The sequence below is a fragment of the Mandrillus leucophaeus genome, unplaced genomic scaffold (genome assembly GCF_000951045.1).
Source record: "Mandrillus leucophaeus isolate KB7577 unplaced genomic scaffold, Mleu.le_1.0 Scaffold162, whole genome shotgun sequence".
Lineage (NCBI taxonomy): Eukaryota > Metazoa > Chordata > Mammalia > Primates > Cercopithecidae > Mandrillus > Mandrillus leucophaeus.
The window spans coordinates 2,773,655-2,793,018 of record NW_012101610.1 but is presented as its reverse complement, the minus strand read 5'-3'; the positions used below and the strand labels follow the sequence as shown (position 1 = coordinate 2,793,018).

At 44.9% G+C, this 19,364-nt stretch overlaps 2 protein-coding genes across 5 annotated transcripts in view; both read right to left on the bottom strand.

The window, feature by feature from the left end:
* Nucleotides 1-4,579: 4,579 nt before the first annotated feature.
* Nucleotides 4,580-12,078, bottom strand: RPS15A (ribosomal protein S15a). Of its 3 annotated transcripts, none has more exons than XM_011976088.1 (5): nt 12,023-12,078; nt 10,661-10,798; nt 9,773-9,852; nt 6,418-6,503; nt 4,580-4,727 (listed from the first exon to the last, which is right to left on the bottom strand). In XM_011976088.1, exons 2-5 carry the CDS (start codon nt 10,791-10,793, stop codon nt 4,634-4,636), a joined length of 393 nt encoding a protein of 130 aa, XP_011831478.1. In that variant the 5' UTR covers nt 10,794-10,798; nt 12,023-12,078; the 3' UTR covers nt 4,580-4,633. The 3 variants fall into 3 exon arrangements, with proteins under 3 accessions (XP_011831478.1, XP_011831479.1, XP_011831480.1); XM_011976089.1 differs by having other exon boundaries at nt 11,957-12,047; XM_011976090.1 differs by having other exon boundaries at nt 11,612-12,039.
* Nucleotides 12,079-13,392: 1,314 nt separating this feature from the next.
* ARL6IP1 (ADP-ribosylation factor-like 6 interacting protein 1) overlaps nt 13,393-19,364 on the bottom strand; it is a 10,294-nt gene continuing 4,322 nt past the window's right edge. The window contains exons 4-6 of one of the 2 annotated variants that reach the window (XM_011976092.1): nt 17,181-17,298; nt 16,321-16,405; nt 13,393-15,104 (exon numbers count right to left, since the gene is read on the bottom strand). In XM_011976092.1, coding sequence (XP_011831482.1) covers nt 14,986-15,104; nt 16,321-16,405; nt 17,181-17,298 — 322 coding nt within the window. In that variant the 3' untranslated portion in view covers nt 13,393-14,985. The remainder of the gene's footprint in view (nt 15,105-16,320; nt 16,406-17,180; nt 17,299-19,364) is intronic. The other variant, XM_011976091.1, reaches the window with a different exon arrangement.

Here is a 19,364-nt window from a genome sequence, read left to right as displayed (position 1 = left end):
GGTCCCAGCTACTCGGGAGGCTGAGGCAGGAGAATGGTGTGAACCCAGGAGGCGGAGCTTGCAGTGCGCTGAGATCCGGCCACTGCACTCCAGCCTGGGCTACAGAGCGAGACTCTGTCTCAAAAAAATAAATAAATAAAAATAAAAAACGAGAAGGCTGGGTGCTGTGGCTCAAGTCTGTAATCCCAGCACTTTCGGAGGGAGGCTGAGGCTGGGGAATTGCTCTAGCTCAGGAGTTCAAGACCAGCCTGGGCAACATAGTAAAACCCTGTCTCTACAAGAAATCCAAAAATTACCCTGGCGTGGTGGCTTGCGCCCATGATCCCACCTACTCTGAGGCTGACGTGGGAGGTCGAGGTTGCAGTGAGCTGAGATTGCACCATGGCACTCCAGTCTGGGGGATAGAGTGAGACCCCATCTCAAAAAAAATGAAATATAACAAAAAGGGTCTAGACCCCAGAGTACTTCAGACCTTGATTCTGACAGTTTTTGCCACCTCATTAGTTGTGTTGGGAGCCTTGTAATTCCCTGCTCCACCATTTTGGGCCGCACAGTACCTTTAAAGTACTCCTGTCTCTGGGAAAATGCCTACATTGTGAGTCTATAGATCCCCTAGGTGGAGGCCAGGACTTGTTTTCCCCATCTCCCTTGCAGCTAGTAACCCCCTCAGTTCCTAGGAAGATTGGCTCTCCATCTCACAAGTATGTTATTTTTTTAAATGGATTTTTCTGGTTTTTTTTGAGACAGAGTTTTGCTCTTATTGCCCAGGCTGGAGTGTGTACAGTGGCACCATCTTGGCTCACTGCAACCTCCGCCTCCTGGCTTCAAGCAATTCTCCTGCCTCAGCCTCCCGAGTAGCTGGGATTACAGGTGTGCGCCACCAGGTCCAGCAAATTTTTGTATTTTTAATAGAGACGGGGTTTCACCCTGTGTGTTGGCCAGGTGGTCTCAAACTCCTGACCTCAGGTGATCCACCTGCCTTGGCCTCCCAAACTGCTGAGATTACAGGCATGAGCCACCGCACCTGGTCAAGATTTTTTCTTTTTCTTTTTTTGAGACACATTATCTGTCTGTCACCCAGGCTAGAGTGCAGTGGCACAAACATGACTCACTACAGCCTTGACCCCCTAGGCTCAAGCAGTCCTACCACCTCAGCCTCCTGAGTAGCTGGGACTCATGCCACCACACCCAGCTAATTTTTTTCTTTTTTGTAGAGACAGAGTCTTGTTATGTTACCCAGGCTGATCTCAAACTCTGGGCTCAAGTGATCCTCCCACCTCAGCCTCCCACAGTGCTGGGATTACAGGTGTTAGCCACCACTCCCAGCTCTTAAAAACAAATTTACTCCTGACCACGAAGGTGTTCCTGTCCACTCAGGATCTTATGTTCAGTACTGGCTCAGCACAGTCTGCAGCCCTAGACATCCATTGCATAACGAACGCTGCTCAGGTCCCAGAGAATGTCTCATTTCTGCGGGTGCAGTGGCTCACGCCTGTAATCCCAGCACTTTGGGAGGCCGAGGCGGGGAGATCACCTGAGGTTGGAAGTGACATTTAACTTGGCTCTTGGGAATATCTTTGGAGAGAAAAAAGGCATTCCAGGTGGGATGAACCGGGAGTGAAGGCTGAAGTGCAGCATGTATGGAGCCCTCTGAGGATTCGGGATTGGCAAGTATGTCTTAGGCAACGATGGATTAGATGAAAAGCCAAGTGAGATTCAGAGTTGAGGTCTCCCAGAGCTTGCTTTTTTCTCCCTGGCCAGGAGCTGAAAGTGAACTTCCTAGCCTGGGGTGAAGCTGTCTTCTCAGGTGTTGGTCCAGACCTAGATTCAAACTCTGCCTTGCCCAGAGACCTGTGTGCTCTTTCACCTGTCACTCCTGACCCTGAGGTGAGACAATAGCCTCTAAGCGAGGACACTTGGTATGCACCAGTATAGATGTGTTGCTGAATGTAGAGGTACTTGGCAGTGGTTCCTTGGTCTTTTGAATGACAAATTTCTTTCAACCTCTGGTCAAAGGCTCTATGGAGTGTCTCCATAAAAATGCCTAGGTGTTAAGTTTTGCATGAATTTTTGGATAGTGCATTATATTCCTGACACCTGCGGCACCGAGGCTGAGAATTGCATAGGTGCTGAGATCCCTTTTACTATGACCCAAAACCATCTAGGCAGGAATGGGTGATCCACATGCTATCACCCTCTTCCCACTCCGGGGTCTCTGCCTGTCAGCAGCAGCAGCATGCTGGGAGGAAGGTGGGATCACCCCACAGAAATACTTGGCTGTGAGCCAAGACATCCTGCCAGCAGGAACCTAAATTGTCTTCAGACCTTCAAATCCTGGGGTCTAGTCCCACACCAAGCAGCTCTGGGTCACAAAGCCACTTACAGGATCTAAGGAACAGGGGGTAAGGCCATCTGCTTCCTTGCCATGTGTTAAATCCATCAACCACACCACCCCTCTCTATCGTATTTCTCCCACTCCTGACCACTTCAAAGGACATAGGATCCCCACAAAATGGTGACAACAAATGGAGCCATTTTCATATCCTATTTTAAGTGTCCAGAAAGAAATCGACTATTCACTCAATCAACATGTAAGTGACTGAGGCATCCCTACACGCCAAACTAAGTTTTCCCAAAGGCCCAGGCTTAGAACTGATTCTGACCCTGAGTCTGGAATCACAGGGAACACACAATATGAACTATCTGCCAAAAGGGCAGACATGAAAGTAGACACGACCCTCCTCTTCTAAGCTCTCATGCGCCTCTCAGAACCTGAAGCCTAACACGTGAAATGTGGCGAACAGTTAGGCACGGTGGTGGGAGCCTGTATTCCCAAATCCACAAGAGGCTGAGTGGGGAGGACTGCTTGGGGCCAGGAAGCCAAGGCTGTAGTGTGTTATGACCACACTTGTGAATAGCCACTGCACTCCAGCCTGGGCAACAAAGTGAAACCCTCTCTTTTTTCTTGAGACGGAGTTTTGCTCGTTGCCCAGGCTGGAGTGCAATGGCACGATCTCAGCTCACTGCAACCTCCGCCTCCTGGGAGGCTGCAGGCTAGGGACCAGAGACACAATGGTTAAACAAGTCACAGCCCTGTGATCCTAGAGATTACAACCCTGGCATAAGAAAATCCTTCTGGACTCACTGTCCCCAGGCCTGTGACTGTCACGTGCCAAGTACGCTTTACACAATCTCATTTTTCCCTCAACTCGGGGATGGGTTTTGCATCATTCCCATTACAGATAAGGATGTTGAGGCTATTGAGTGGAAGAGGAAACCTGAGTTCTGGTGCTGGACTTCAAAACTCATGTGAATTACTCAACAGCCTCCCAAACATCAGAGGCCCCAAACAGGCCTCTCAACTCACTTCTCACAAATAGGGGCCTTATCTGCCCCATCTCTAGGGCCCTTCTGTAACATTTGTAGCTATTTCCCATGTATTACAAAGGTAGGCCCTCCTTTCAGGAAGTTCATCCGCGCCCCTTCCTAAGGTAGCTTCTCTCCCCGCTTGGCACACCACCTGGGTAGCCAAGGGCAGAGCAGAGACTGGGGGACACGCCCCAGTACCAGGTCAGCACCAACTACTCCGTCAGTGATCACCAGTGCCCACCACTTCAATGGGCACCTCCAAGTGGCACCGGATCCTCTTGGAACAATTCCTAAGGCCAGGCACGGTGGTTCACGCCTGTAATCCCAGCACTTTGGGAGGCCAAGGCAGGTGGATCACTTGAGATCAGGAGTTCGAGACCAGCCTGGCCAACATGGTGAAACCCGTCTCTACTAAAAACACAAAAATTAACCAGACATGGAGGCGCACACCTGTAATCCCAGCTACTCAGGAGGCTGAGGCACAAGAACTACTTGAACCTGGGAAGCGGAGGTTGCAGTGAGCCAAAATCATGCACTGTACTCCAGCCTGTGTGACAGAGTGACTGTCTTAAAAAAAAAAAAAAAATTCCTCTCAAGTATTTCTTACAGTGGTCAGTGACAAAAGCAAGATCTAAAATCCTATCTACAGAATAATCCTAGCCAGGCAAAATAAACTCATTAAAAACTAACAGAAAATACTGAAATACAGGCCAGGTGTGGTGGCTCATGGCTGTAATCCCAGCACCTTGGGAGGCCAAGGTGGGCTGATCGCGTAAGGCCAAGAGTTCGAGACTAGCCTGGGCAACACGGCGCCACCCCATCTCTATTAAAATATAAAAATTAGCCAGGTGTGGCGACACACACCTGTAATCCCAGGCTTCTCAGGCGGCTGAGACAAGACAATTACTTGAACCCAGGAGGTGAAAACTGCAGTGAGCCAGGATCGCACCACTGTACTCCTGCCTGAGCGACAGAGTGAGACTCTGTCTCAAAAAAAAAAAATGAAATGTAACTAAAATATTTAGTGTCAAATACCTGGTTTTGGTAGACAGCAGGGATGACTGTTTTCTTATGCATATTGGTTTCATAAGAACTTTTTCCCTTGGCTGTATTAGTCACTTTGGGTAATCGCATTCACCAATAAACGAAGCAACGGCATGCTGCCGCAGACGCTCCGGCTACACTGCTGTGAAGGCTCAAAACGACCAAGTGGAAGCACCAGAGTCCATGAGGCATTTTATTTGTAAATGTATGTATTACATCCCTAGAAAAAGAATCCCAGGATTTTCCCTCCTGTGTGTTTTCGTCTTGCTTCTTCATGGTCCATGATGCCAGCTGAGGTTGTCAGTACAATGAAACTATGGAGTGGAAAAAGAAAATGCTGGTAAGTTTAATAGTTCAACATAGTGCCTTCTAGTGCAGAAAAGCATCAACACTCATTAGTGGTTAAGGGTGCTTTCCTGTGGAGCACACAGGAACTGACAGTGCCACTGCTGGTGCCTCATGTAGCATATGAGTATGACTCCCGCAACCAACAGAGCCAAATCCAGAGAGCGGAGCCACACAATCACACAGCCCTGACATCTGCCTCACACAGCCCTGACTTCTGCCTCACACAGCCCTGACTTCTGCCTCACACAGCCCTGACTTCTGCCTACACCACGAAACAAACTTGACTGAAAACAAAGGCATCTAGGAACTCCTTTAACTTCAAATGTCACTTTCTGCTCTCAGGTAAGGAGACCTGAAAGTATTCACATAAACTTGAGTTTGAATTGTGTTTCTGCCATGCACCGTATAACTATTACATGGAGACATGTTCATGTGTACAGTGAGTGGCTGCTTCATTAGCTACTGTGGGGATCACTGTAACAAGCATACAGTATGCAAATGTGCGTCATTAAAATCAGTTATCATAATTACAAAGAGAAATGATTTTCGTAAGAGAATGCTGTACCTGTCATACAGCAACCATGAAGTGAGAATACATTCAACCAAGGCACCAGACGCGTAATTTGGAGGATATAAATTCTTAACCACAAAGATACACATTTACTGTGTCAGCTCATAAAACGTTTTACCAAAATTAAATCAGGTGATAAACAGAGGACTATTACCACTTTTACAGATGAAGAAATCAAGGCTATGACTTGCCCAAGATCTCATGGCTTTAAAGCAGAAAAACAAGGATTTGAACTCAGACAGGCTCTTAAGGACAAAGATTCCCAAACGAAGTTTTCCCAAAGGCCCAGGCTTAGAACTGATTCTGGCCGAGTCTGGGATCACAGGGAACACACAATATGAACTATCTGCCAAAAGGGCAGACATGAAACACAACCCTCCTCTTCTGCCAGTCTAAGCTCTCACGCGCCTCTCAGAACCTGAAGCCTAACACGTGAAACGTGGCAAACAGCCAGGCACGGTGGCGGGCGCCTGTATTCCCAAATCCGTAAGGGGCTGAGTGGGGAGGACTGCCTGGGGCCAGGAAGCCAAGGCTGTAGTGTGTTATGACCACACTTGTGAATAGCCACTGCACTCCAGCCTGGGCAACAAAGTGAAACCCTGTCCCTCTTTTTTCTTGAGACAGAATTTCACTCTTATTGGCCAGGCTGGAGTGCAATGGCATGATCTCAGCTCACTGCAACGTCCGCCTCCTGGGTTCAAGCAATTCTCCTGCCTCAGGCTCCCGAGTAGCTGGGATCACAGGCATGTGCCACCAGGCCTGGCTAATTTTGTATTTTAGGTAGAGACGGGGTTTCTCCATGTTGGTCAGGCTGGTCTCGAACTCCCAACCTCAGGTGATCCGCCCGCCTTGGCCTCCCAAAGTGCTAGGATCACAGGTGTGAGCCACTGCGCCTGACCAACCCTGTCTCTATTTAAAGAGAAAAAAAAGAAATATGGGTAACACTTGAGGTAATTATTAGGTCAAAATGGTTGAGTAGACAAATTTAAAAAGGAAAAAAACAAAACCAAAAAAACCTCAAGTCAAACTGCACCACAGCAATTCTTAAGCACTAACTTGTTTTAATTAAGGAAAGGCCAACTTACCCAAACTGGCGGGATGGAAGCAGGTTATTCTGCCATTTTTCTAGATCTTTGAGTTGCACATCAAATCTGGGGCTGATCACTCCACACTATAAAATAAAAACAACAACAACAAAAAAAGTCTTCACTTTACCAATGAAGAGAAAAACTGAGTAACACAAGCTGACATTGATAAACGAACAGTCCTCCAAACCAACCAAACCAGCATTCAGATGGGTACCTATTCTGTGCACAATTCTTGACATACTTTTCAAAAAATACACTTAAGTAAGACTATGCCCGCCTACGAGGCCCACCACGTGCCTAGAAAAAGCAAAGACATGAAAAGAAATGGCACAAGGCAATACATGGCAGTGTCCAGCCACTGGCGTGCTCCCTGTTGGCTAGAGAACTGTCCAGAATCATCAGATTTTACATAGCCAAGAGATCAAGTCTTGACGAGAGACTACAGCCAACCCTTTCTTATATAGTAAGGCTGAAATAAAATCGTAGGGTCTCAAATCCTGAAGCTCATAAGCTAAAAACTACAAATTATTAGAATATCTAAGGAACACGCTGCACCGGCAGCGAACTAAGAACACTGCTCCCACCAATGAAGTACCATTACATATTTCCAAGAAACAATGTCCTACATCCCCAGGCAAATTTTTCCAAATGAATGTGACAGAATGATGGAAGGCAGAAAGAGCAAAGGGCTTGCAATTATCTCGTGGCTACCAGGACAGGGCAACAATGATCCTCCCAAGTACGAGCTCACCAACGGCTGTCATCCCTCAACTACATGCCAGCCCTAAAACACTACTGAAGAAAGTCCACCAACTGATGTCCACTAACTGAAGACCCTCTGCTCACAAAATCTGCTCTAAAATCACAGGCACACTTGAAAAACACTTCCAAAAGCAGAGACTGACCCACAGAAACTGAAAATGGGCTTGTCAGAAAGGCCTAACTGCATTACGCTCAGGAAGCCTGCTTAAGTTCTCCTACTATTACCCCATCAGCTATGCTGTGACTTGACTAACAATGCCAATCTCACAGCAGATGAAAGAAATGCAGGGACAGAAATATAGGGAAACTAGTTTAGTCCAAGCAAACTGTAGTGAAAGATCTTCCCCAAAGTCTGCCGCACTCTGCATCCAAGTTTTTATGTTGATTCCAGCAGCAAAAATCCTTCTCATTGTGGTAGAATTAAAACAGCATACCCTCTCCCAACTAAGAAGAATCCTAAGAGGATGTGATCAAGCCCAGAATGTTAATCAATCTAGTCTTTACACACTGTCTTACTTCCAAGCTCAATTTCCACGCTAAGAGTAGGTCAATGTCTTGCATGAAAGTGATGGAGGGGGACATTCTCTTATAAATGGGGAGAAATGAAATTCCAAGAAACCAAAAATTGTTTACTTTGCCGAAAGTCACAGAGCAGGCCAGGTGCGGTGGATCACCTGAGGTCAGGAGTTCCAGACCAGCCTGGCCAACATGGCAAATCCCCGTCTTTAATAAAGATACAAAAATTAGCCCGGCATGGTGCCACGCACCTGTAATCCCAGCTACTAGGGAGGCTGAGGTAGGAGAATCGCTTGAACCTGGGAGACGGAGGTTGCAGTGGCCAAGATGGTGCCACTGCACTCCAGCCTGGGTGAGAGTGAGACTCCGTCTCAAAAAAAGGGCACAGAGCAGCAGGGCCTGCATGTCAACTGTTACAGGCTAGAATTTTTTAAAGTAGCACACCACAGAACAAGGGTGCCACAAATGAGTTCCATTTACAGAATGCTCTGTTCAAACATTTCTCGGCTGGGCCCAGTGACTCACGCCTGCAATCCTGGCACTCTGGGAGGCTGAGGTGGGAGGCTCACTTGAGCCCAGAAGTCTAAGACAAAACTAAGCAACATAGCGAGATCCCACCTCTACAAAAAAGTTTTTAAATAATTAGCAGTCACAGTGGCATGCACCAGTATTCCCAGCAACTCAGGAGGCTGAGGTGGGAGGATGGCTTGAGCTAGGGAAGCTGCAGTGAGCCAAGATGGTGCCACTGCACTCCAGCCTAGGCCAGAGCAAGAATATCTCAAAAGGAATATAAATAAAAATAAATAAATCCTACTTTGAGGTGGCGTTCTAACGGCTACATACAACTGAAACACAGTATGACATACTGAAAATTACTCTTGCAAGTTCTTTAAATCTTACGGAGTCTCGCCCTGACACCCAGGCTGGAGTGCAGTGGTGTGATATCCAGCTCACTGTAACCTCCGCCTGCCAGGTTCAAGCAATTCTCCTGCCTCAGCCTCCCAAGTAGCTGGGATTACAGGTGCCCGCCACTGTGCCCGGCTAGTTCTTGTATTTTTAGTAGACACGAGATTTCACCATGTTGGCCAGGCTGGTCTCAAACTCCTCACCTCGTGATCCACCTGCCTCAGCCTCCCAAAGTGCTGGGATTACGGGCGTGAGCCACCGCACCCAGCCAGTTCTTCAAATCTTTAATAAATACTTCAGCAACTCACTTTCTGGGTCTCTTTCCCCTCATCTGTTGCAGTAGACACAGGGGTGTCCAAGGGAGGGAATACAGACATGGGCTCTTAGTTTCTGTTTCTAGTTGGGCCAGTAAGGCCACTCTTCATCCCTCTTTTCCATTTATCACTAGAGACAGAAACTAAATACCATGGTTTCAGGCTGCTAAAAGTCTAAAACAAAACAACAAAATTAGGCAGGCTGGACAAGCTTGGACTAGAGGATCTGCCTCTTTGCAAATCTGAAAGCTACAAACCTGACAGGAAGCACAGTGGACACCTCAACTAGCTTAGACACCTGCCCCCAAAACACACGCAATCACTTAAACCACAAAATCAGTTTTACTTGGTTAAGGTGTTGACAAGTCAAACTGAAAAGCAACATAGACCCCAAAGACCTATGCCAGCAAAAACAGAAAAAGTATTAATATTGCTATTTAGAAAGCCCCATTTACTCAAAGATTCCATCCAAAAAACCCAACACATCACTGAGAGGAAGGACACAGCTTCTTGGACAAAAGGCTCAGTGGCCTTGAACCACCCAAGTTCAAGCCAGTGAGGTGGGTAGTGTTAACATCCAATATTTAAACACCGGTACCGCCGCTGGTTTCACCCCCCATCTCCCCTGAGACAGCTTATACCCCATAGAAACACTAGGTCAACTGACATAATTCTAGCACAATCAACGCAGGAGAACAAATGAAGTTATATGTGTCAATATTTAAACCTTTTTAAAGTAACTGGATAAAGCAAGTATGGCACCACTACTCAGTATTTCCAAAGGCAATTACAACATCTAACGCCACATTACAAAATTCTTAAAGCTTTGAAATGTGTATATCACTCATTCTTACCTTGTTTAGCCTGCCTGTAAGGTTCACAACAATTTTCCCAGCTCTGTGATCATCAATGATTTCAAATTCGCCAATGTAACCTACAAAAGATAACTGACTGGATTAAATAAAAGACATCAACTTGAGAGCTAAACCTCTGTGCTCCAGCCTACCCAATTCTTCAGTCTCCCATCATCACCTCAGTGACTGCTTCTCCAAGAAGTTGGGGGGAAGACAGTTAATCTGTATCAGAACTAATTTTTACAACCTAACACGTAAGATTTGGGAGACAATACCCAAAACAATCCACCTTGCAATTCTGAAAGAACTTATTTTCCCCTTGACCCTTCCTTCACTGCTTCCCACTCCCAAAGGCTACCTTGTGCCAAAGAAGTGCAATAATCCAATCTTTTCTCTCAAGGGGCTCTGAGAAGATCTCAAGAGTCCTTTCGGTTTTTTTTTTTTTTTTTTTTTTTTGAGATGGAGTCTTGCGCTGTCGCCCAGGCTGGAGTGCAGTGGCCGATCTCGGCTCATTGCAGCCTCCACCTCACGGGTTCAAGCAATTCTCCCTGCCTCAGTCTCCCGAAGAGCTGGGATTTTTTTTTTTTTAGTAGAGACGGGGTTTTGCCATGTTGGCCAGGCTGGTCTCGAAATGAGCTCAGGAGTCCTTTCAATGACTTGGTTTCATTTAGCTCCCAAATACCTAGCAGAGCTCCTTCTTCCAGCAGTCCTACTCTAAGTGACTCTTTAGAAGTTTCAGACTATCCCCTTCTCCACAGCCCACAAGTCAATTGCATTCGTTCTCAGGTATGACAGACATACTTTGGTCCCCCATAATTAATTTCTACAGGACTCATTTCTTAAAAGAGTCTCACATCAAAACATAAAACACAGCGGCAGCAGACTTACCATGCTTCATCATCACAGTGAGAAACCGGACGATGACTTTGGAGCACGGCCTAATAAGCACCTGGCGTTTGCCTCTCTTTTCGGCATTGTTGATGCTCTTGAGAGCATCAGCCAGGACATTCATGCGCACCATTGTGGCTGTTCAGGGAAGACAAAACAGGAGGTTTTACTGGCATTGCCAACAGCAACAGACACTCACCAACCAACACACTTCGCAAGTATCCTTTTCTTTCTGGCCCCACCTTGGCGAAGTTTTCTTAAGTCTGAGAAGGCTGCTTCTCCATTTCCCACCACCCAGGAAAATTCCTATTTACTACGGTTGTTGTAAACAGGTTATCGGGACGTCAGTCTGCACATTTTTAAATTCACTCATTCACTAACCACTCTTCTTTGAATTGTGCCACACGCCAACGTCTGGAGGTAATGAAATGTGGGACAAAATCCACTTGACACAAGAAAACGACAGAACTAGCAGAAACTGCCAGCTACCGAAACGAAAACATAGGCTATAGTCTATCAGTGATTCAGAACAGAAGCAGAGTATCATCGGCAACATTTTCCAAATTGTCGAAAATCAGCAGATTCTGTACTATTAACATTGCACTTTAGAACAGTTCACTCTCACCTACCATGAACACATCAATAAAACTAAACATCCATCTTTGTACCATTTAAAATTGCGTCCAACAGCAAGTGCCACAGTGGCAAACGGAAACATTTTACATACTGTCAGACTGGACAGTATGTCCAGTCTCTTCTAATAGGCACGGACGGCACAATACACTGAAGTTCTGAAAGCCCTTAAGTATGGAGACCAAAGTGCCAATAGTAAAGAGTAGAACTTAAATCTCTCCCCTTAAGTTCAAAAGTGTCTAAAGAAAAACTCCGCGGCCCAGAAGATCCAAATTGGCACCCAGCAAAGTGCTAACCCCGGCACGATGCAGCTTTTACCCGCCGGGTGGCCTCAGCCTCCCAAGCTCCCAGCGCGGCCCCAGCTACGAGAAGCTGCACCGCCCACCAGCCCCGATGCTGCCCGCCGCCCGGGGCCAAGGCGCAGCCTCAGCACTACAGGGAGATTCAGACGCTGTGGCCCGAACCGAAGTTACTGCCTAGGTAGGCAGTCGAAGGTTCCGGCTCCCGCCAGCGCTGCGGCCTGCACCCCATGCACCGGGATCCCCGGAGTGCAGTCTGGGGCGCCCGGGCATGGCTCTCCTCTATGCTTGTCCAGGAACCGGCAAGGCCAGGATCCTCGGCCAAGGAGGGGTCCAGCCTCCTCGCAGGACACTGAGTCCGAACCTTAGATTGCAGGATTGCGCCGATGGCAGACGGATGAAATTGGAGCTCTCAGAAAGTGCCACTCACCGGCGCGGAAAGATGGCGGAAAGGGGACGGGAGGGGAGAGCGCACGGAGTTATGGGAAGCGGGAGAACTATCGCGAGACTTTCAAAGGACCGGCAAAAACAGGTACCGCCTCGGAGGAGGAGGAGGGGAAGGGAAAGGCGGAGCCTCCTCAGGGGTTGGCAGTTGAGAGTCGATGGAATCGACCTTCCTCGGTGCGGCCTGGGAGAGGCAAAGTGAGCAGTTCATTGGAGGTTCGTCTACTTTTTTTTTTTTTTTTTTTTTGAGATGGAATTTCGCTCTTGTAGCCCAGGCTGGAGTGCAGTGGCGTGATCTCGGCTCACTGCAACCTCCGACTCCCGGGTTCAAGTGATTTCTTCTGCCTCAGCCTCCTGAGTAGCTGGGACTACAGGCGCGCGCCACCACGCCCGGCTAATTTTTGTATTTTTAATAGAGATGGGGTTTCCCCATTTTGGCGAAGATGTTCTTGATCTCCTGACCTTGCAATCCGCCCACCTCGGCCTCCGAAGGTGCTGGGATTACAGGCGGGAGCCACCGCGCGGGCCTTAATTTTTATTTTATTTTACTTTTGATACAGAGTCTCGCTCTGTCACCCAGGCTGGAGTCCAGTGGCGCGATCTTGGCGCACTGCAGCCTCCGCCTCCCGGGTTCAAGCGATTCTCCTGCTTCAGCCTCATGAGTAGCCGGGATTACAGGCACACGCCATCACACCCGGCTAATTTTTGTATTTTTAGTAGACAGGGGGTTTCACCATGTTGGCCAGGCTGGTCTCGAACTCCTGACATCAAGTGATCTGCCCACCTCAGCCTCCCAAGGTGCTGGGATTACAGGCGTGAGCCACCACACCTGGCTAAAATATTTTTTAATTAAAAAATAAGTGAAGCTCAGACAAAAGTCACCCAACAATTGTTTACTGAGCACTCTTGTACCAGACACTAGCAAGGCCCTGGGGTACGAGGTGCCCACACAGGAACCATTTAGCCAGTTCTGTCCCTGCCGGTGCTTCCAGCTTCGTCCTCTCTCACATGTCATAGTTGGCCCCTGCTCGTTCATTGCATTTCCTCTTCCCTCTAGCATGCTGCCTGGAATATTTGGTAAATAAATAAACTTAAACCTTTTATTTTTGTTCTTTTTTAAAATTTTTCATAGGGTCCTGCTCTGTTGCCCAGGCTAGAGTGCAGGGGTACACTCAGCTCAATGCAACCTCAAACTCATGGACTCCAGTGAACCTCCTGCCCAGGTCTCCCAAAGTGGTGGAATTTCTTAAAGAGTACCTTATAGACACGTAAGGACCACACAGGGTACTTCATCAATCAGATTCATAAATCCAATCATGTAAATATTACATTGGCTAAGTTAAAGAAGGTGAGACATGAAGATTCCAGCTTTTTTTATTTTTTCCCATTTTACACAAAGTAGAATAATACAGGATTAAAACTGCAAAAGTAGTTAATCAGTAGAACATGTATACACAAAAAAAATCCAGATAGGAAGACAGGCTTATTTACAATGAAAGTAAGGTAAAATTAAGGTAGTTTTCTTATGAAATATTAAAAAAAAAAAAAAAATATGCTACAATGGGCACCACTGTTTACAGCAATATTAAAGAGGAAAAAACACTTATTTAATAGGGACAGATATACCACAAGGTACAACATCAGTGCAATAAATTCACAAAACTATATTACAGCTAATCAGTTTAAGAATTGTTCCCAAGTCAGTCACATTTTTTGGCCCTCAGAAGTTCATTCCTACAGATTTCAACTACTCTAAATTTCTAGCTACCAACAAGTTAAGAATGATAAGAAGAAGCTTTCCAAGGAGTTACGAAATCTTTGTAGACCAGAGGCCAACCAACTATCATCACCTCAAGTCTGCTCTCACCAACAGCCCTTGTATTTTTCAGGGAGAAATCTCTAGGAAAAAAAGTCAGACACCAGTGTAGTCACTATCTCCCATGTCAAACCTAGGGGACTAAAATGGCCAGTATTACCATAAAATGAGAATTTTAAGGTTTACCTTAAAAGGCTTATTCTGGTCTCAAAAATTAGATAAGATTATCTTCTACTCTTCTACTGAAATGAATCTTAACTAAACATATTAGACTGCTGTCCTTTTGCTGGTCTTAGAGTAAAAATCATAGACATGAGTCTTAACCTACTGTATACTATAGCTAAAGTCAGCTGAAAATCTGAAATTAAAAGTATGCTAGAAATCCTAAATGTAATCTTGTGGAAGTCTGCTATTCAAAAGCCCTTAACGATTTACTAACTTCGAGTCTAAGTGCAAGGGGACAAAAGCTTAAGCCTGTCAGACATTCCTTTTTTTGGACAGAAAGATCAAAGCTTCCTACAAATTGCTAAGCTTTGCAGAAGGGAGAAGCCTACACGTACTAGCACATGGAATCAGTTTCATTTTATTTCATGGGGACTCTTCTCCCACCGGAAAGAAACAGAATGAGGAATGAATCTTAATTGGTCTCTTCATCAGAAGTGGTAAACTTGGTCTCTATATTCATGAAGTCAGACAGTTTTCTAAGCAGACTGTGGAAGCAGACAGAACCAGCTTCCTGTAGCCACAGACCACTACATGGTATCTAAGCTAAAGCAAAGATGAACAATTATCCAGATTCACTTGAACTGTACTAAAGGGCAAGGTTCACCACTACAAAAGGAAGTTGTCTAAAAGCAAGAATTCAATTAACACTGGGTAAGAAAAATCAAAAACAAATTATACACACTAATGAGTTGTCCATGAAGCCAACTGCTAAGAATGCACTCAACTATATGCAACATGAAGACACTGCACAAAGCCTTACTTGGGGAGTCTGAATTTCTATCAACTAAGGGCAGAGTGAGGGAGAGCAAAGAGCTACTTCCGTAACATTTTAGTATCCAGATAGTACAGCAGAAACCGTTCCCGGAGCAATGGGTGCGCCACTAATCACCCTGATTAAAGCAGATGAATCATTCATTTTTCTTTTCTTTTTGTTTGAGAAGTTTGTTTATCTCCCTCTTGGCCATTCCAATGTACTTCGAAATGATTCCATGCTGGTTTAGTCCAGGAAGCAATAGCAAGGAAGTCACTTAAAATAAATTTTAAAAAAGCAACATTAAGGAGGCAGCAATTAACTTGCTAAAGGTTATTATTATTATTATTTTTTGAGACAAAGTTTCACTATTGTTGCCCAGGCTGGAGTGTAATGGCTGATCTCAGCTCACTGCAACCTCCACCTCCCAGGTTCAAGCGATTCTCCTGCCTCAGCTACCCAAGTAGCTAGGATTACAGGCATGCGCCACCACGCCCGACTAATTTTGTATTTTTAGTAGAGATGGGGTTTCTCCATGTTGGTCAGGCTGGTCTCAAACTCCCGATCTCAGGTAATCCGCCCGCCTCAGCCTCCCAAAGTGCTAGGATTATAGGCATGAGCCACCTTGCACAGCGACAACTCTCACTCTTGTCGCCCAGGCTGGAGTGCAGTGGCACAATCTCAGCTCACTGCAACCTCCACCTCCCGGGTTCAAGAGATTCTCCTGCCTCACCCTGCCAAGTAGAGTAGCTGGGATTATAGGCGCCTGCCACCACACCTGGCTAATTTTTGTATTTTTAGTACACACGTGATTTTGCAATGTTGGCCAGGCGGTCTCCAACTCCTGACCTCAGGTGATCTGGGTGTGTGTGTGTGTGTGTGTGTGTGTGTGTGTGGTGCAGTGGTGTGATGTCAGCTCACTGCAACCTCCACCTCCTGAGTTCAGGTGATTCTCATGCCTCCGCCTCCCAAGTAGCTGGGACTACAGGTGTGCACCACCACATCTGACTAATTTTTGTATTTTTAGTAGAGACAGGGTTTCCCCATATTGGCCAGTCTGGTCTCAAACTCCTGGCCTCAAGTGATCCACCCACCTCAGCCTCCCAAAATGCTGGGATTACAGGCTGAGCCACCGTGCCCAGCCAATTATTACATTTTAAAGAAGGTAGGTTCCCAGATTATTAAACTCTATAATGGGAGGAAATAACATGAAACCAATTACTTCCACTGGGATGTATCCCCAGAAACTCCTGCTCTCATCCCCTCTTCCACCTCAGAAAATAATCATTGCTTATTACTTTCTACCTTAGTTTGTGCATTACTTTCTACCTTAGTTGTTGCATTGTTTTCACTTTCTATGAGACCATAATCATCTTTCTATATTCCCACAGTTCCTTTTTGGTGTCTAAAACTTAGGAAGTTGTTTATTGACGAAGTTACAGTTCAATTTCACTGGCCAGGATGTGCCTGTAGTTTTTCCTCAAAGACTTACCTATCAGGTAGGTGAGAAGCAGGTTGTGGACTTGTTGTCCCACCCAAGCAACCGCAGCAAGAGAAACAATCATGGTCATGAAGTACTAGCAATGAAAACAACAAGAATTTAATATCAAAACTTCATTATGACACCATAAATATATGTAATTTTTATTTGTCAATTAAAGAAGAGTGTGTTTCAAAGTTCAGGAAATAATTTAGCTTTTATTATCACTTTTCTTTAAAAATTCTTAGATTTAAAAACCTACTCCATTGGATCTACTTTATAGAATTTGGGTATGTTTCTTCCTAGAATTACTGCAATTCTATATGTAAATATTTTATGATATAAATTATACGATCTTTTCAGTTAATAACGTCATAGAGCAGCCTCACAACGTGAAGCTGACAGATGAGAGAACAGATGAACAGATGCTTTCCTTTTTTTTTTTTGAGACAGAGTCTCATTCTGTCACAAAGGCTGGAGTGCAGTGGTGCAAACAGCTCACTCCCCAAACACAAGCTCACTGCAGCCTCAACCTCCTGGGCTCAAGTGATCCTCAGCCTATCGTGTAGCTGGGATTATAGGCATAAGCCACGGTGCCAGGCCTAAACAGATGCTTTCTAAGCATATGTCTTTTACTATTATTTCAGTAAGAAAAATGAAACAGAAGAATTTTGTTTTACTAGAATAAAAAATTAAATGCAAAAATATAATTTTTAACTTTAAAATGATTCAGTCTAATTAATACAAGTAAACATTTATGAATGTACTTAGGAATTAACCAATGAATAAACTTCAAATAACTATTAAAACAAAAGGCAAATTGACTCAAATCTTAACATTTTACTGTACTTAAGTCAAAGCAAAACAAGTACCATCTTAGGTTTTTCTTCCTTTAGCGTGAAGAGGCGTTTCCACCAACCCACAGCTCTGCGTCGAGTTTTTACTAGATTGCTGCAAATTTCATGGAATCTTTGCTGTTGTTCAGTGGTCCTAGAAAAAGAAATTTGCCTTTTGCTATAAACAAATTGCTACAGTTGACCAAAACACACCACCCTATTCAATTTAAGAGCTATCTTCTAAAGAAAATCCAAATGAAAACAATGTCTCACCATTACCTTACGTGGGTGAAATAGTCCTTCCACCATTAAGACACCGTCTATAGCACAGGAGTAAGTTTTTACGTAAACTGTGTAAGAGCGTATGAGAGCGAGAGTGTGTGTGTGTAATAAAGAAATCATCATCTAGGGCTCTGAAGCCACATTTATTTAATGGTAGTAAAAGACTCATGACTTCTATGGGCCATAGAGAAATCGGTATAAATTTGATTTTGCTATTCCTAAATATTCTTTAGATCCTAATAAATTCTGCACTATACCTATCAGAATCCCACCAAACAGCTGTATAGTAAAATACTAACTACTAGCATTTAACACATAACACCCCCAACTGGGCTTCATACATTTGATGACAAGGCAGCAATAAACAGCTCAAATCTAAATTCTTCTTCATAAATTTAGTCCTAGGGGAGGGAAAATATAATCAACAAACAACACAGCAGTAAAAATCCAACAAGAGACCCTCCAAGAAAACCTTTTATGTGTATAGTTTTTCTTGGTTCTGATTTTATTTTTATTTTTTTGAATTGCCTTTGCACTGTCTTCGCTACACAGCTATAATGGCTGCTATTATTGCCCTGTGCTGAGCTGAGGGATGTGTTGCCTTTTCTTCTCTAGCCCTCATCTCTGTAAAACTGCAGTGATAGATAAAGTAGAAGAATTTCTGCTGAGCCCTGGAACTTCTTTTTAACAATGAGGCGTGATTTCTTGCCCATGGTCAAGGCTAGACTGTGGCTATGCAAAAGAGTGTTCTTTCTTCCTTGTAAGATCAAAAAATAAACAAAATCTGCTCTATCAATAACTGAGTCATACCATGAAACCATCAGTGGTTATTTCTGCAAACTTTCCTTTAGGAGTTATAAATTAGCAGACTGGAATGTCATCTGGCTAATAAGGCCAAGGTCAGTGATTTATTTCCTTTGCTAACTCTGTTACATTGCACGTTCAGAAACTTGCCCAAAAGAGCCAACAACATTGATTCATTACTGCAAGTGAAAAACAATTCAAAGGATAGTTCCTAACACTAATCCATTCCGCTGTGGGGGGAAACACCTTTAAATATTGTCAATTATATCATAATTTAAGCAACCTTTGAATTTGTTCTTAAAGATCCATAAGATACACATTTCAAATTCTTATGTTTACAGAATTATTTTGCAGTTTGCTATCCTCTGAGATACAAACAACCAAAGGCACAAGTAGAATACTAACCAAATAAAATAAACAGACAAGGATAGAATAGTAGCTGAGAAGAAAATATCTATTCCAATATCTATTTTGGCTGATTATTTGAATCAAAATTCAACATGCTAGAGGAAGTTAAAATACCTTTAATATGATCCTTATCCACTTAACTATATCTGAGGAGTTCATAAGCAACCATTTAAAGAATGGTATAAATAGGCCAGGCATGGTGGCTCATGCCTGTAATCCCAGCACTTTGGGAGACCAAGGCAGGCGGATCACGAGGTCAGGAGATCGAGACCATCCTGGCTAATACGGTGAAACCCCGTGTCTACTAAAATTACAAAAAAAAAAAATTAGCCCGGCGTGGTGGCGGGCGCCTGTAGTCCCGGCTACTCCGGAGGCTGAGGCAGGAGTATGGCGTGAACCCGAGAGGTGGAGCTTGCAGTGAGCCGAGACTGTGCCACTGCACTCCAGCCTGGGCGACAGAGCGAGACTCCATCTCAAAAAAAAAAAAAAAAAAAGCTATAAATAAAATCAGCAACCCATGTGTATACAGCTTGAACCTCTTTGGAAACACCTGGTATTCACTTTGTTAACTGTCATTCCACTGCCTCAGTGTCTCAGTATCTCAGCCTTAACACAAGATCAATCTTAAAAGTCAAAATATGGCCGGGCGCGGTGGCTCAAGCCTGTAATCCCAGCACTTTGGGAGGCCGAGACGGGCGGATCACGAGGTCAGGAGATCGAGACCAT

Coding starts and splice junctions, on each gene's coding strand:
- RPS15A (XM_011976088.1), bottom strand. CDS start 10,793: ATGGTGCGCATGAATGTCCTGGCTGATGCTCTCAAGAGCATCAACAAT. Junction 6,504..9,772: donor TTACAGGCAGGCTAAACAAG/GTAAGAATGAGT, acceptor TTTATTTTATAG/TGTGGAGTGATCAGCCCCAG. Junction 4,728..6,417: donor CTTCCATCCCGCCAGTTTGG/GTAAGTTGGCCT, acceptor TCCACTCCATAG/TTTCATTGTACTGACAACCT.